General features: G+C 37.6%; 1 protein-coding gene across 5 annotated transcripts in view; it reads right to left on the bottom strand.

The window, feature by feature from the left end:
• Window positions 1-12,789, bottom strand: part of TPK1 (thiamin pyrophosphokinase 1) — a 311,253-nt gene that overhangs the window by 99,651 nt on the left and 198,813 nt on the right. For all 5 annotated transcript variants that reach the window (XM_071429756.1, XM_071429757.1, XM_071429758.1 and 2 more), the window contains one exon: window positions 6,253-6,399. In XM_071429756.1, coding sequence (XP_071285857.1) covers window positions 6,253-6,399 — 147 coding nt within the window. The remainder of the gene's footprint in view (window positions 1-6,252; window positions 6,400-12,789) is intronic.

The following is a 12,789-nucleotide window of genomic DNA, read 5'->3' as shown; positions in this document are numbered from 1 at the left end:
CTTAGTAATGATGTTTTGGTACTTTCCTTTCCTCTCTGAATGATAGGTACTTTATTAAACTGGTTACCTGCAAGCTAACAAATTGACATATGATTTTTTTGTTTTCAGTTTGTCTTCCTTATAAAGAAGAAATCGATAAGTATTAGATGTCATCCATAAAGTTGATGCAGGTTGCACTTTAAACTGATGTTAAATAAACTGTTTAAAGGATTTGACTATTTCAAAAGCTAATTATTTTTTCCAAGGTTCTATATAATCTTGGTATACTTCATACTACACATCTGCTGATGCTGGAATAGAAAAAGTTACAAAGAATGTAGCTGTTAAGAGAAAATCCACCCAAAAGTTTCCTTCTGTAGCAGTGAGAAGCAAGATAGCAAGTCGATATTTTCCAGGTCAGAATGTTACTGACAAATAGGAATTAATTTTGGATCACTGATATTCAGTAAAACAGAGAAATCCTGTGGAAAACCATGAAGCAACACCACTTTAAGCCATGAATTACCATGAAATAAACCTAAGTCCTTTAGACCTGTGGCCTTTTGTAGGTCACATTTACATAGGCCCACTACATTACCACAGGAAAAGAATGAATTGGTCCAGCTGATTTTCCAAGGAAAGAATAAAAAAACAGGCTAGTTTAGGTCTTATTTTAAGAACAGAAGTTGAGCTATAACCAAGTCCTCAATGTTTCTTACGAAAGAAGGAAACTAAGGCAGCTAAACTACCAATATAGAATTTTATTTTTTTTTCCCTGAGAAGCCACTTCAATGTAATACTAAACCTCTGGAAGCACAAAATCTGTTTCTGCAAGGTTTTCTGTGAAGAACTCAGGCACTCAGGCTCCCAGAGAAAGGTTGGATTAAGACTTTTCCTCAGCTAATATTTTTGACATTGCAGTGTTTCTGTCCAGCTGAATGGCTGGCTTTCTCATAGAAAAAGTCAGAAAAAGTGGTATTTATCAAAGAACAAGGAGTTGTATATTTGTGAATTCCACAAGGAACTTGAGGCACAGAGACTGACTGCTTTGTCAAATAGATTGAATTCCAATAGTGTTTTTTGAGAGAAGATATCAAACAGGGGAGAGAGCCTTTCAGGACAATAAACACTGTAAGTACTAAATGCATGTTTAAATATTAGATATATGTTTAAATGCCTTCCTTTACAACTGAAACTGAATTTACCCATCAAAAATACATATCTAGGAAAAGGAGACATTAAATTTCCAGATCCCAAAATTAGCCCCCATAGGAGACACATTCATCAGGGATTTTCTCCATTGAGTGCAAACCAGATCTGCTTCTTACACACGAGGCAGTACAAAACTGATTGGATAACTCATTCTTGAGGTTCCTGCAAATTTCAATTACTGGCTGCTAGAGAAAACTCACAAGCTGAAGGTATATACCCTGAACTTCCCATTAAACTTTACAAGCATGGACACAAACCAAATCAATAACATTGGCACAGAGAATTGCAGCAACAAACCCCAGCAAAGTTTCTGGTCTTTGTACCTTCTCTCACATCTGCTGCAGTGTCTCCATCTAGGAGCACATCTTCATGCCAAGTCACTCTGTCTGCACCTGTAAATCAGTTCAGGTAACAGCCCTGGAGCTCAAGCCAACCAGCACAGCAGGGCTCATGTGCATGTGGCTGCTCTCTCTTGGCCCCATGACAAGGTGGTCCCTTCCAAATGTTTGGGAAGCAGCTCCTGGCCTGTGCTAAACCCGAGGCATGCCCAGACGCCATCTGTGAGAAGGATGGCTGGCTCCCACTGAAACTGTGCTCAGGACCATGCTGACTAATTATCTGCACAGCCTCCTCTGTGGCAATATTTATGTTAATTAAGGGCCTTGCTAATACTGTTGTTACTATTACCATGACACTATGTTCCACCCAGTGCAGGGCAGAGGGTGTAATGGCATTTTGTAAATAACCAAACAAGCCTCACAGTACCCATTCAGAGAAGGACATGGTTTTTACCCAATTTACAATCTAGGAGACCATGGGATCAAAAGACTACCCAATATACTTCTCTTCAAGGAAATGATGGTAAAGAGCCAAGAATAAGGGATGGAATTCCAGATTCTTATTGCTCACATTTAGCTGCTGGGCTGCTACCTATGATGTTAAATTATTCATCGTTTCTCACAGGGAAGGCAGGCACACGCTCAAAAGAGAAGCTGGGTGCAAGAAAAAGGGTTATCAAAGTATTCACACACTCTTTCAAGAGTTAGTTAACTGACAAAAATATGCTGCTGTAATGCATTTTCATGTGTAGGCAGCAATTCTCCTCTACATCCTAGGGCTGGAATCCTGTGTGGGGAAAACTGAACTGCTCAGTATATGTAAAAGACAGGCCTCATTAACTCTTGGACATCTTCTCATTTCTTGGTCATAAATCCTATTACCTTGTATTACAAACTGCCATAAAACTCACAGATAAAAGATAATTTATGCTCAGTGTACAGAAGCTAATGTTTCTGTACTCCTGAGAAGCACACAACCAGAAAATGAGAAAGTATGTATGTGAAACCTTAAGCCATTCATATTGAGCATGGCTAGCATGATAAACATGACTCTAAGGGAATTATGCTCTTCAGCCAGGGTATAGTCTAATGGTAATTGATATTACCAAATTTCTAACATAAAATGTATGAACTCTTGCATAAAATGTCCTGCTTATAAAGACTGATTACTCCTTATTAAAAATTCAAGCTTTCCTCCCTCCCCCACTACAGAATGAAATATGACATCTACTCAGTACACAGGTACATTTTTTTTCTTTTTTATTTTTTTTCAAACTCCAGTCATCAGATAAGGAAATGCTTCATAACAAGCATCACATCCTAGAATTCTTACAAAGTTTCCCTGTTTCTGACTCCTATCCTAATTAGTGTTGCATGGCACACAAAAAATAACAGCCCTTGGAGTTGGCAGAATCAAAGGCAGCTCAATCTTTTATTTGCTTTTTCTCTGAAGCAATTTAAATTCCTCAGACTTTGGCACTGATTTTAACTGTATTGGTTATCTGCTCAAAGGAATATTTTGCTTTGAGCAAATGTGCTCATTTAGGCTGCTTGTCATTAGTTTTCCTTTCCCATTCAGACAAAAGAAAATCTTTCACTGTCAATTTATAAATACTGTAGCTACAAACTATGTTCTCATTGTGTGGGCCCTTCCATAGGTGCAAGTCATTTCATGCCTGCTTTCTTTTCTTCAATATTTTATTAGTGGTTTGACATATATTGAAATTAATTTATCTGAATTTACATATTTACAGTCTATATATCTACATTTCAGCCTCCCACCCAGTTTCTCCATAGAGATCATGTAGACAGGTATTTATGGGATGTAATTATTCCCATCTTTTTCCTCTTTTCCTTACAGGAGCTCATCCTTAAAAGTCAGAAATAAACATAAGAGACTTTACTTCCTTGTGGTTTTCTTTGCTTTCCATGTGAAAACATTTTTATCTATATATTTCAAAAACTTGCACTGTCTGTCTATTTCCCAAGAAATGCCTCAATAGTCAAAGTTCTAATTACTTGGATAATGTACTTGGATTCAGCACTTGGATAATGTTATTGGCTAATGAAAAAAGGCATTGTTTACCCGGTCCACCTTGCCTGGTAGTCTGCACTGGATCCCAAATCAGGCATTGTCCTTGCCATCTTCCTCTTCCAACCCTGAAGACTTTTAGCAAGCCCATAATATTTCCTGCAATGCTGTGGACCCTTTACAAGTGTGTTAAGTATTTATGTATTTCTTCTACCATAACCTTCTACACCAACATTGTAACAATGTGAAATCTCTCTCTTTCAAACAATTAATAGATTTTTGGTGGCCTTAGATATCTACTCACACCACCCTCCTCTTAGTTTCTGCACTGGTAACTATAAATTCAGCAACTTGACTTGTTACTCCCCTTGTTACCCTTCCTAGGGCTCATAAGGAATTACCAGTCTATGTGCTGTATCCAGATACTTTACACTCTGCCTAGGTACACATGACAGAGAACCACTCTCCTGCTATAATGAACCAAAGGCTAACATTATTTGCAAACAAAACCATAATTATGTTTTGCTCATATATTTTACCCAAAGAATCCAATAAAGATCAGATTCTTCTTCCCAAGAGAGAGAGTTTCTCTTCTACATTTATAGAAATGTTTCCACTCTACATTCAAAAAAAAGCAACATGCTCTCAACTTCATAATTTGCATCAGCATTTGAAGCTCAAAACCTTGCTTCATTTATTGCACAGTTTCCAGACTTGCATTTCTAACAGTCAGTGGGTCTCCCACTGTGTTAAACTCCCTCCTACCTTGATTTTAAATTACAAAGGGAAGAGAGGGAAAAGAGAGAATGTCATGATTGTGGCTGTTTGGAAGAGAAAAATATCAAACTGAACTCCATTAAAAAAAACCCAAAAAACAAAACAAAAAAAACCCCAACCCCCCCCACCCCCCCAAAAAAACCAAACCAACAAAAAATGAGAGTACTTTCAAACTTAGGATCCTTGTGTCTCTCAGCTTATAAACTACTCACTTTTGAAAAGAAAACCAACTATCAGCTATGCAGGATTAATGTTATTATCTGTTATTATCCACAACAGTTGACTGAAAATGCCAACAGTGACAAGTTTAAACCAACAATGAAAAGCAATTTTGTGTCAAAGTTAGCACTCAGATTGTTTAAATGGCCTGCCCCTATATCTACCCCTTATTTCTGTAAGCTAGAAACAGCCTGAAGTTTCCTGTGGAACTCTGCCCATCTACAAAAAAATATTAAAAGCTTTTTGTACAGCATTATTAAAAATAGAACAAAGAAGTTTCCAGAAAACAAAACAATTAGCAACCTCCCATTTCTATTTTAAATGCACAGATCATGTTGTTTTTTTCAAGTTTTAAAGGCTTTAATTATTCATGGAAGACTCATGAAAGCAACCTTAGGCATTGCATTTTAAAGCTGCTTATGGAAAAGATGAATTAAAATAATTATAAATCTTTCCAGTCTTAGTAAGAGTTTTGTAAGTTAAACAGGAAATTGTCCACTTTATTTCAGTTCTTCAACATGTTCTTAAAAATACCTTAAAAGAAATTTACATTTGTCAGCAAAGTACCGCACTCGCAGATCAATTACAAGCAAGTTACTCCTGACTTTTAGATTTTTACCTGAGTTACCCTTTATTTCTCTTTCCCCCTCACTCTTGCTGCCTCCATCTATTTAGTTGTGCAACTAATGATCAGAGTAATTCCTCATCATACTGGCAAAACAGCTCCTGTGCCTACTACCTTTCCTGCAGCCACAGTGTTTCAAACTGTTAATAGAGCACCTGCCCCTGTGGCTTTAAATCTATAATCTCATAGAACTTCATTAATGCTTTTCTCAAATTACACTGAAGCACATCTTCAAGGTGCAAGGTTGTGTCAAACTTACCTGTGAATGTTATTTATTTTAATAGAATAAGCCCTCCAAGAGAAACTGGGAAAGTTAGGCAAGCTTTTAGAAACCTTGCCAAAGGGAAAACATATTTTCAAAATAATAAATGAATCACTGTTAGAGAAAAGTGTTTGATGTTTAGATTTGCCTTTAATTTAAATCTCAGAAGCAGAAGATCAGCAAGATATTTTGTGTGTGTTGTTTTATGAATCAATAAATGCAATAACAGATCTGAAAATCCACAGAAATAACACATCTTAAATAAATTCCCTCGTTGATGCTAGATGGATTCCCATCATAATGAACTGTGCCACTCAGACTGCATGCAAGCTCTGCTGATGTGTATGGCAGGAATTCCCTCACAAATCCTTTCACATCTTTTCTTTGTTCCTCTTATTGAAGACATCTGTATTGCTACTCAACATGCAAAAAGGTGTGTGCTAAATTTAGACTTACTGGAATCTAATTTAAAAGATTAATATTTTTTCCCCATATATAATCAATATATTTTTTCCCATTTATAATCAATATAAATTGATATTTATCCAATTCAGTTTTCATACTTTCTGATTTTCTAGTTTCTCCCCTTTTAAACAAGTTTAAGGTGAACAAATTAAACGTAAACTTTTCCAAAGGAGGAATTCAGAGCCCATCATTTGCTGTCCACTTGCCTGCAATGTATTTTATATTTCAGCTCTGACCCTACAGAACACAGCTGATAAAGCAAGCATTTAATGGTGCAAGACCTATGGTGTCAGCGTGGGTGGAAGGTCAGTTTTATTACAAAGTAACTTTCCACAACACTTACAGGTTGAAGCAGGTAAATCAGCGAGCACTCCTGGATAACTACCACTGGAGAAGGAGTGATATTTGTTGCATGAAAAAGCGTTTCCACCGATGCCATTGTTTGGTCAAAGCGTCCTCCAAGTCCACCCAGAGCCACAATCACATCGACCTAAAAGACAGAACAAAAAGACTCACCAAGAAAAGTCTCAGGAGTGGTCTTTGGATGCTGAAAATCCACAATAAAATCACTTTGAGGGAAAAAAAAACCAACAAAAACCCCCGAAACTACTGACTGTAGAAAAGCAAATGTCAAATACAGTTATTTACTCCCATTACCGATAAATACCGTTATGTGATTTTTAAGCTGAGTATTAAAGCACCATAAATCCATGGCCAACATGTGGCACTTTTTAAAAGATCATAACCATTCTCCCTAAAATGCTGGCCAGTCTTTGAAGGTACTAACCTGCCTGTCCTGAATATATAGAATCTAGGATATATCATTCTACACGGAAGCTCCTTGGGTAAGTGTGGCATATATGAGCACAGAACCCTCAGTTCTTTGCATCATTTCATTATTATACTCACAGTTCACAGAGCAAATAAAGAAAACAACAGGTTAGGCCATTATGTGTCATTCTCATTCCTGCCATACAGCATTTCAATGTACAAGCAATACCACTCAAAGGCAGCCCCTGTTCAAGATTAAAAGTAGCACCGTATAGAAAGTTCTGCCCCAAGTGACTAGGACATCACCTCCCAGCTGTCAGGGACAGACAGCCACAGGAGCAGTCTCCAGTCCCAGTCACACAGAAAACACCTGTGACTGCTTCCAATATGCCATGCTCCTGCTCAATTCTCTCACACAGGTGTTCCAGACTCTGAACACTTCATTTCCTATAAGCAGAAAAGTAGTCTTCAAAAGACTTGGTTAAGAGCTTTTAGGTACTTAAATAAAAGGTCACTGAGTGCAAAGTATTATTATTATTACTTCCATAAGGAGGATCAGTTATGTTCAGCAATTGTATTTTAAAAAGCTAATGCTAAGTCATATCTAGGGCCCTAAGACATTGCAGCTCTGAAGTCTTTAGAAGCTGCTTTGACAATGGCCATCTGGTTAAGTTTCCAACTTTCGAGAGCTTAAGTCTACGGTTTCTGTGATTAAATGAAATTTTACTCAACCCAAGAGCCACATAATGGTGCTCTGTGTATCTGGAATGATGTATTAATAGCATCAGCTTCTATTTTTATTACCACGTCTAGGGCTTTATGATTCTGTTGAATATTGTTTTGCATGAAAATTAAGGTCTTGAAGAGATACACCATCTTTCTCATCACCACCTGGAAAATTCTTCAGAGGCCAGAGTGGATCAATATAACACATTACACTAGCAGCAAACCCTGAAACAAAAAAACCCTATCCTTGTACTGCTGACAGCATGTATTTTCTGTGCAGATTATGGATCACACAGGCCAAATGTACAACCAAGAGAATAGGGATGGTAAGAAAACCTACCTTTAAACAGAAGACAAAATAGCAAAAGGTAAAAAGCGTGTGTTTCCAGCTAAGCCATAATACCATAATATATTTTCCCTTTTATTGATTCCACTTTAGAAACAAACTGCTTTTGTTCAACTGGTGATGACTGTGAGTTAAAAGGGTGGATTGATTCTCTGAAAATAATACTACTAATATGACCCACCAACACCCATCAGCTCCCTACCAGACAGCCAGCAGTAAAATGCTCCTCTCCTTCCCCAAGAGAGGCCATGGAGAAAATCAGATTTACTAACCTGGAACCACACTGAACTTAAGGTGGTTTGACAAAGGATCAGCATCCACATGTATGTTGTTTTTCTACTAAGCAATGGGACTGAAGCTCAAATATTAGCCTAGATTAGTCTTCAAGAAACCAAGCAACTACTGTAATAGTTTCTTGGTGTATATATGCCTCACCATATATGAACAAGTTTTTTTGGCTTTGATGATTGGTACCAATATAAAAGGTAGGAATAAAGGAGATACATAGCTCCTTTGGCTTGGAATTGAAATGATGCAATAACATTCTAGAGGTGTCTTCTTTCCTTTGTAAACCCTTTGTTATTACCACACGTGTGCTTCCCATGAAGTACAGTACCCAGATCAAGTTATGAAGTTCACAGAACCTCAGAGTTCTGTGGCAGAGACTGCCAGAGAGCTGCAAGTTGAAGAAAAATGTAGCAAAAGAACCACTTCTTCTATTTTCAAGTAATACAGAATCCTGCTCAAAGTCTTACTCCTTATTCAGTTGGAACAGTGCAGTCTTGTGGATTGGTTACCAAAAAGGAAGAAAATAAAACCAATATAGCATGGAGTGGAGGCATGTTGAAAAGGCATTCATAAATCAGAGGTACGGGGTTGAGTTGTGTTGGGAGAAGGATAATAAAGATATCTGAAAAGGGAATATATCTATTATTTAGGGTTTGCATGGATTGTGAAAACGAAAAACAAGCATGTGGCAGGTATGCAAACAAACCCAGCTGGAGTATGAGAGGAACAGACAAAGAGAAAAGCTAAAATTCTGCACTTCTATGACAGTTTACAGTACCACCTTTCACTGCATAATCTTGGCAGAAGTGACAGGAATCCAGACATCAAAGGACTTTTAGAGCTTTTATTTGAAGGTTTAGGCATTCACACTTTGTTTATTGAAAAAAAAAAAAAAAAAAAACAAACCACAAAAAGGCTAAGTGCAGCCAAAACCTCAAGAACCTTTTTATTCTAAAGCTATCACCTCTGCTAAAAAAAAGAAAAACAACCTAAAAAACACAACACAAAAATCACAAACTAACAAAACAATCAGTTCAATCCCTGCAATCACTGCTCTTGTCACTCTACCAAGAACTTAAGAAAATGGATGTGCCATGAAAGCATGTACACAACTCTGTGTCATTCTAGAACCTAAGACAACGTGAATACCCAAGGACGGGTACATTTAGATATTCCCACACTACAGAGAATAAAGGCCATTCATTTTTGCACTATGCTTTCCTGCATACCACAGGACACAGAATTAATCCTGTTACTGCTAATGAGCCCAGCAGGCAACATTTGACTAACACTCTGTACTTCAATTGAAATGTCCATGCTTCACTTAAATGTTCCATCACCAGTCCCCTTACACAATTTGTTTTCACTCTGTGTCATTCATTTCCTGGAAAAAAGGACATAAAATCATAAATAACTAGAGAGAACACCTTATATCATTGCAGGCACATTCTCTTGGGCTATCTATAATCTGAATAAAATGCACAGTATCTTTAAAGGCTATCAAGCTTTAACTTAGAAATAGTTGAAGATCTAAGCGTAGGATCCAGTCATCTTTAAAAGATACACCCAAATGTTAGTATGTCTTGAGAAAGTTTTAAAAGTCACTATCAAAGAGCAGGGCAGTTAAAAGGAGGAGAGCAGAGAGTAAAACTTTATGCTGGCAATTCAGGGACATATCTTTTTGTTCTCCTGCAAACTGTAATTTAGAGGGTGCAGTAACCAGGGGGAGCTGAGGCTCTCACCACATCAGAATGAAGTTGCTCAGGTTCCTGCTTCCACTCTCAGAGACTACTGAAATGGACAACCTGCTGTAAACTCTTTGCAGGCTTGCTAAATTAGACACTGTGAAAGCTGGCCCAGCTGACATTCCTCTTTCTAGTATAAATGGGCTAAATACAAAGAAGATTTTCACTTTATGACTGAGGAACATGCATTTAAGGACACAGGAAGCTGGGAACTGCCTGGAGTGGGTGAAGAGAGCAATACCTAGCTTTGCAATGACAGCATCACCATGACTTGTAAGAGTGAAGTCCAATGCTCAAACTGACAGTAAATGATGCACACCCTTTTCAAAACCATGCTCATTATCTCTGATAAGAAATCCTCTCCCCAGGGAGAGGACAGACAACTCAAAGGACTTTCTTCCCCATGAGTTCACTTTTAGCCTGACAACTTGCAAACAAAAATGCCTAAGTCTCAGGGAGGTGGGCAGATGAAAGGAAACAAATTTACTAACAACAACCAGCAGCATTGAACAAACTGCAAAGAAGATCTCCCCTAAAGGAAAAAAAGAAGGCAAGAGTAATCAAGACCTTGTAAAAGTTCTGGAGTCATGACTAAACCTCCCCTTGCTCTGAGATCATGGAGACCACCCATTGCTAATATCCAAGATATTAGTATGCCAATTTCAGGTTAGGTATCTGATTGGAGCATAGTGGGTTATTAGCACCTTCTCACTTTGCTAAAATCCTTTCATCTCCACAGCCTTTCTTAATTTTCTAGAACTCATAAGATGATTTCCTTAATTTAATTTTTAAAGGAATATGACATAGACAACAAAATTATTGTAGTAATATGCATAGCATATTGGAAGTTTATTATATGTTGAAATATAGAGATATATATATATATATGCACACATACATATAAGTATCTCACATTGAAAAACGAACAATTAAGCAGTAGTGTGAATGTTACATTTATTATTGCTTTATTGGTTTGTCACTTCATCAGTTTTGGGCAGTTTACAAGAAAAGCGTTTTCTTCTTCATTAGGCAATTTGTCAGCTCAGGATGTGGTTTAAGTTTTTTTTGGTCCTTGCATCAGCTTCAGTACCAAAGACATAAAAACACACCAAGCATTTCCCTTGATAACAAATGGGCCAGAGTAGATTTTAACTCATTTGCCCATAGCGTGTGCCAGAGCTCTAGTGCTGGCCACATAAGTAATTTTTTATATCATCCTCAAAATTGCAATGTAAATTTCATGGACTACTAAAATCCCACAATCCAATGTTAAATATGTAGCAAGATATTGTTCGCTTGAGTGGACAATGTACTGGCTCCCCAGCTCAGTGTTTTACATAAAAGGTACGGCATTCATTTCTGCAGAAATGAGATGCTGAACCACACAGCAGCATCTGAACTTTGCTCAGGTAGAATCCTCTTTACTTTAGCCAGAATTTTCTTGTTGCTTCAGTCACGTGACTCTTTCTGGGAACAAAAGCTCTCAGTCAAAGGCTACCATCCTGTCTGTGTACCTGAGATGATAACCTTCAATCAGCTTCATCCTCACCTCACTGACTCCACTAATCTATATATTACATTGTTCCAGCTCCCTCACAAAGCATTTCTTGCTTGTTATCATCATTTTCTTACCGTTTCACCCAAGTGCTTTCTCTACTGGTAATGCTTTTTATTCGAATAATAGACTAATTCTCTCTGGTAACGACAATAAGTATGCAGACAGATTGCATTTGTCTGCTTAAAGCAAGAAACATGTATGATGGTAAGATGGAAATGAAAAAGATAATCTCAAAATCCAGAAACAGACTTGAGTTGCTGGAAACATTTTTTAAGGTTGGTTTTACTATCGATTTGTGTTTACTTCTCTGGTTTAATAACTATTTCATTTTAAAAAATGAAGCTTTGGCTTTGCCCTCTTTTGCAGGTAAACGGAATGTCTGAGAGTGTATATAACATAAGCCAGCATTAGTTTTGTGGAACATGAATTTCATAACCATTGACTTAATTCTTTATTACTTAAAGAAACCTAATCAACAAAATCCTTGTGAACTGCTGGATTCGAAGCAATCTGAACTAGACTTCCTGCTTTCATGCTGAATATTTGTGTCTGACCTTGGTCAAACAATGCTCACTGTGCCTGAGGTAGTGAGGGGACACCAACAACTCCTGCTCTGCTACTGCTGGTCAACTGGAGCAAAGCTCTACAATTCTTTCTGTGTGTGAGACCAGGGTCAGTGGAATTCCTTATTGCCTAAGATTTTCTGGTGAAGGGTTTGTCCGTACTCCTGACTGCTACCATGCTGTGCTGAGAAGGTAAAAGCTACACCTCTACAAGCATTTGTTTACTGATGCTTTGGAGGAAAATGTGTGCTGATTTTGATCCAGACACATTTATTTTGTGAATGAACAAGGATTCCAGGACTATCAATCATTTGTCTTCTGGAAAATCGTAAAATCTTCTCATCTTTTAAAGCAGTATGATAAAACATTCACAAGCTAACCTTTCTCTTCCCATAACTGAACTACTGTAATCCACAGTGCGCACTGTGGTATCACCACCATGGAAATGTGAAATCAATAACTAAACTGTCATATCCCTAAGAAACTAAGTCCTGGATTTGTATGAGGAGCAGTGCAAAAGGCTTTTGAAAGATTACACTAAAATGGTCAAGCAAATATCTTCCATGATCTAATAGCCACTTAATTCCAGTGCCAAAAGCTTTGTTTGGCACATGCTGTGGTTTTATTCATTCTGAATCCTGCCTCCAGGAGTTAAAATAAGAAAATAACTACAAACTCTCATCAATGAGAATTCAAGGAAGGAAAAAAATCTTCTTCAAGAGAATCTGTTCATTGTGAGCTTTGTATCCCACATTTCTTTTAACTCTGGCTCTCAGTCTTTACCATAATAGCCTTTCTCCCTATCCCTCCAATACATTTCCATGTTGTCACAAGATGAGCAGGACAACACCAGCACAACCCACTGCTTCTCAGCCATCAGGAC

The sequence above is a fragment of the Agelaius tricolor genome, unplaced genomic scaffold (assembly GCF_023055355.1).
Source record: "Agelaius tricolor isolate 1412-34295 unplaced genomic scaffold, bAgeTri1.0.p SCAF_6, whole genome shotgun sequence".
Classification (NCBI taxonomy): Eukaryota; Metazoa; Chordata; class Aves; order Passeriformes; family Icteridae; genus Agelaius; species Agelaius tricolor.
The sequence above is the reverse complement of the archived record's forward strand: the minus strand, read 5'-3'. Positions and strand labels throughout refer to the sequence as shown.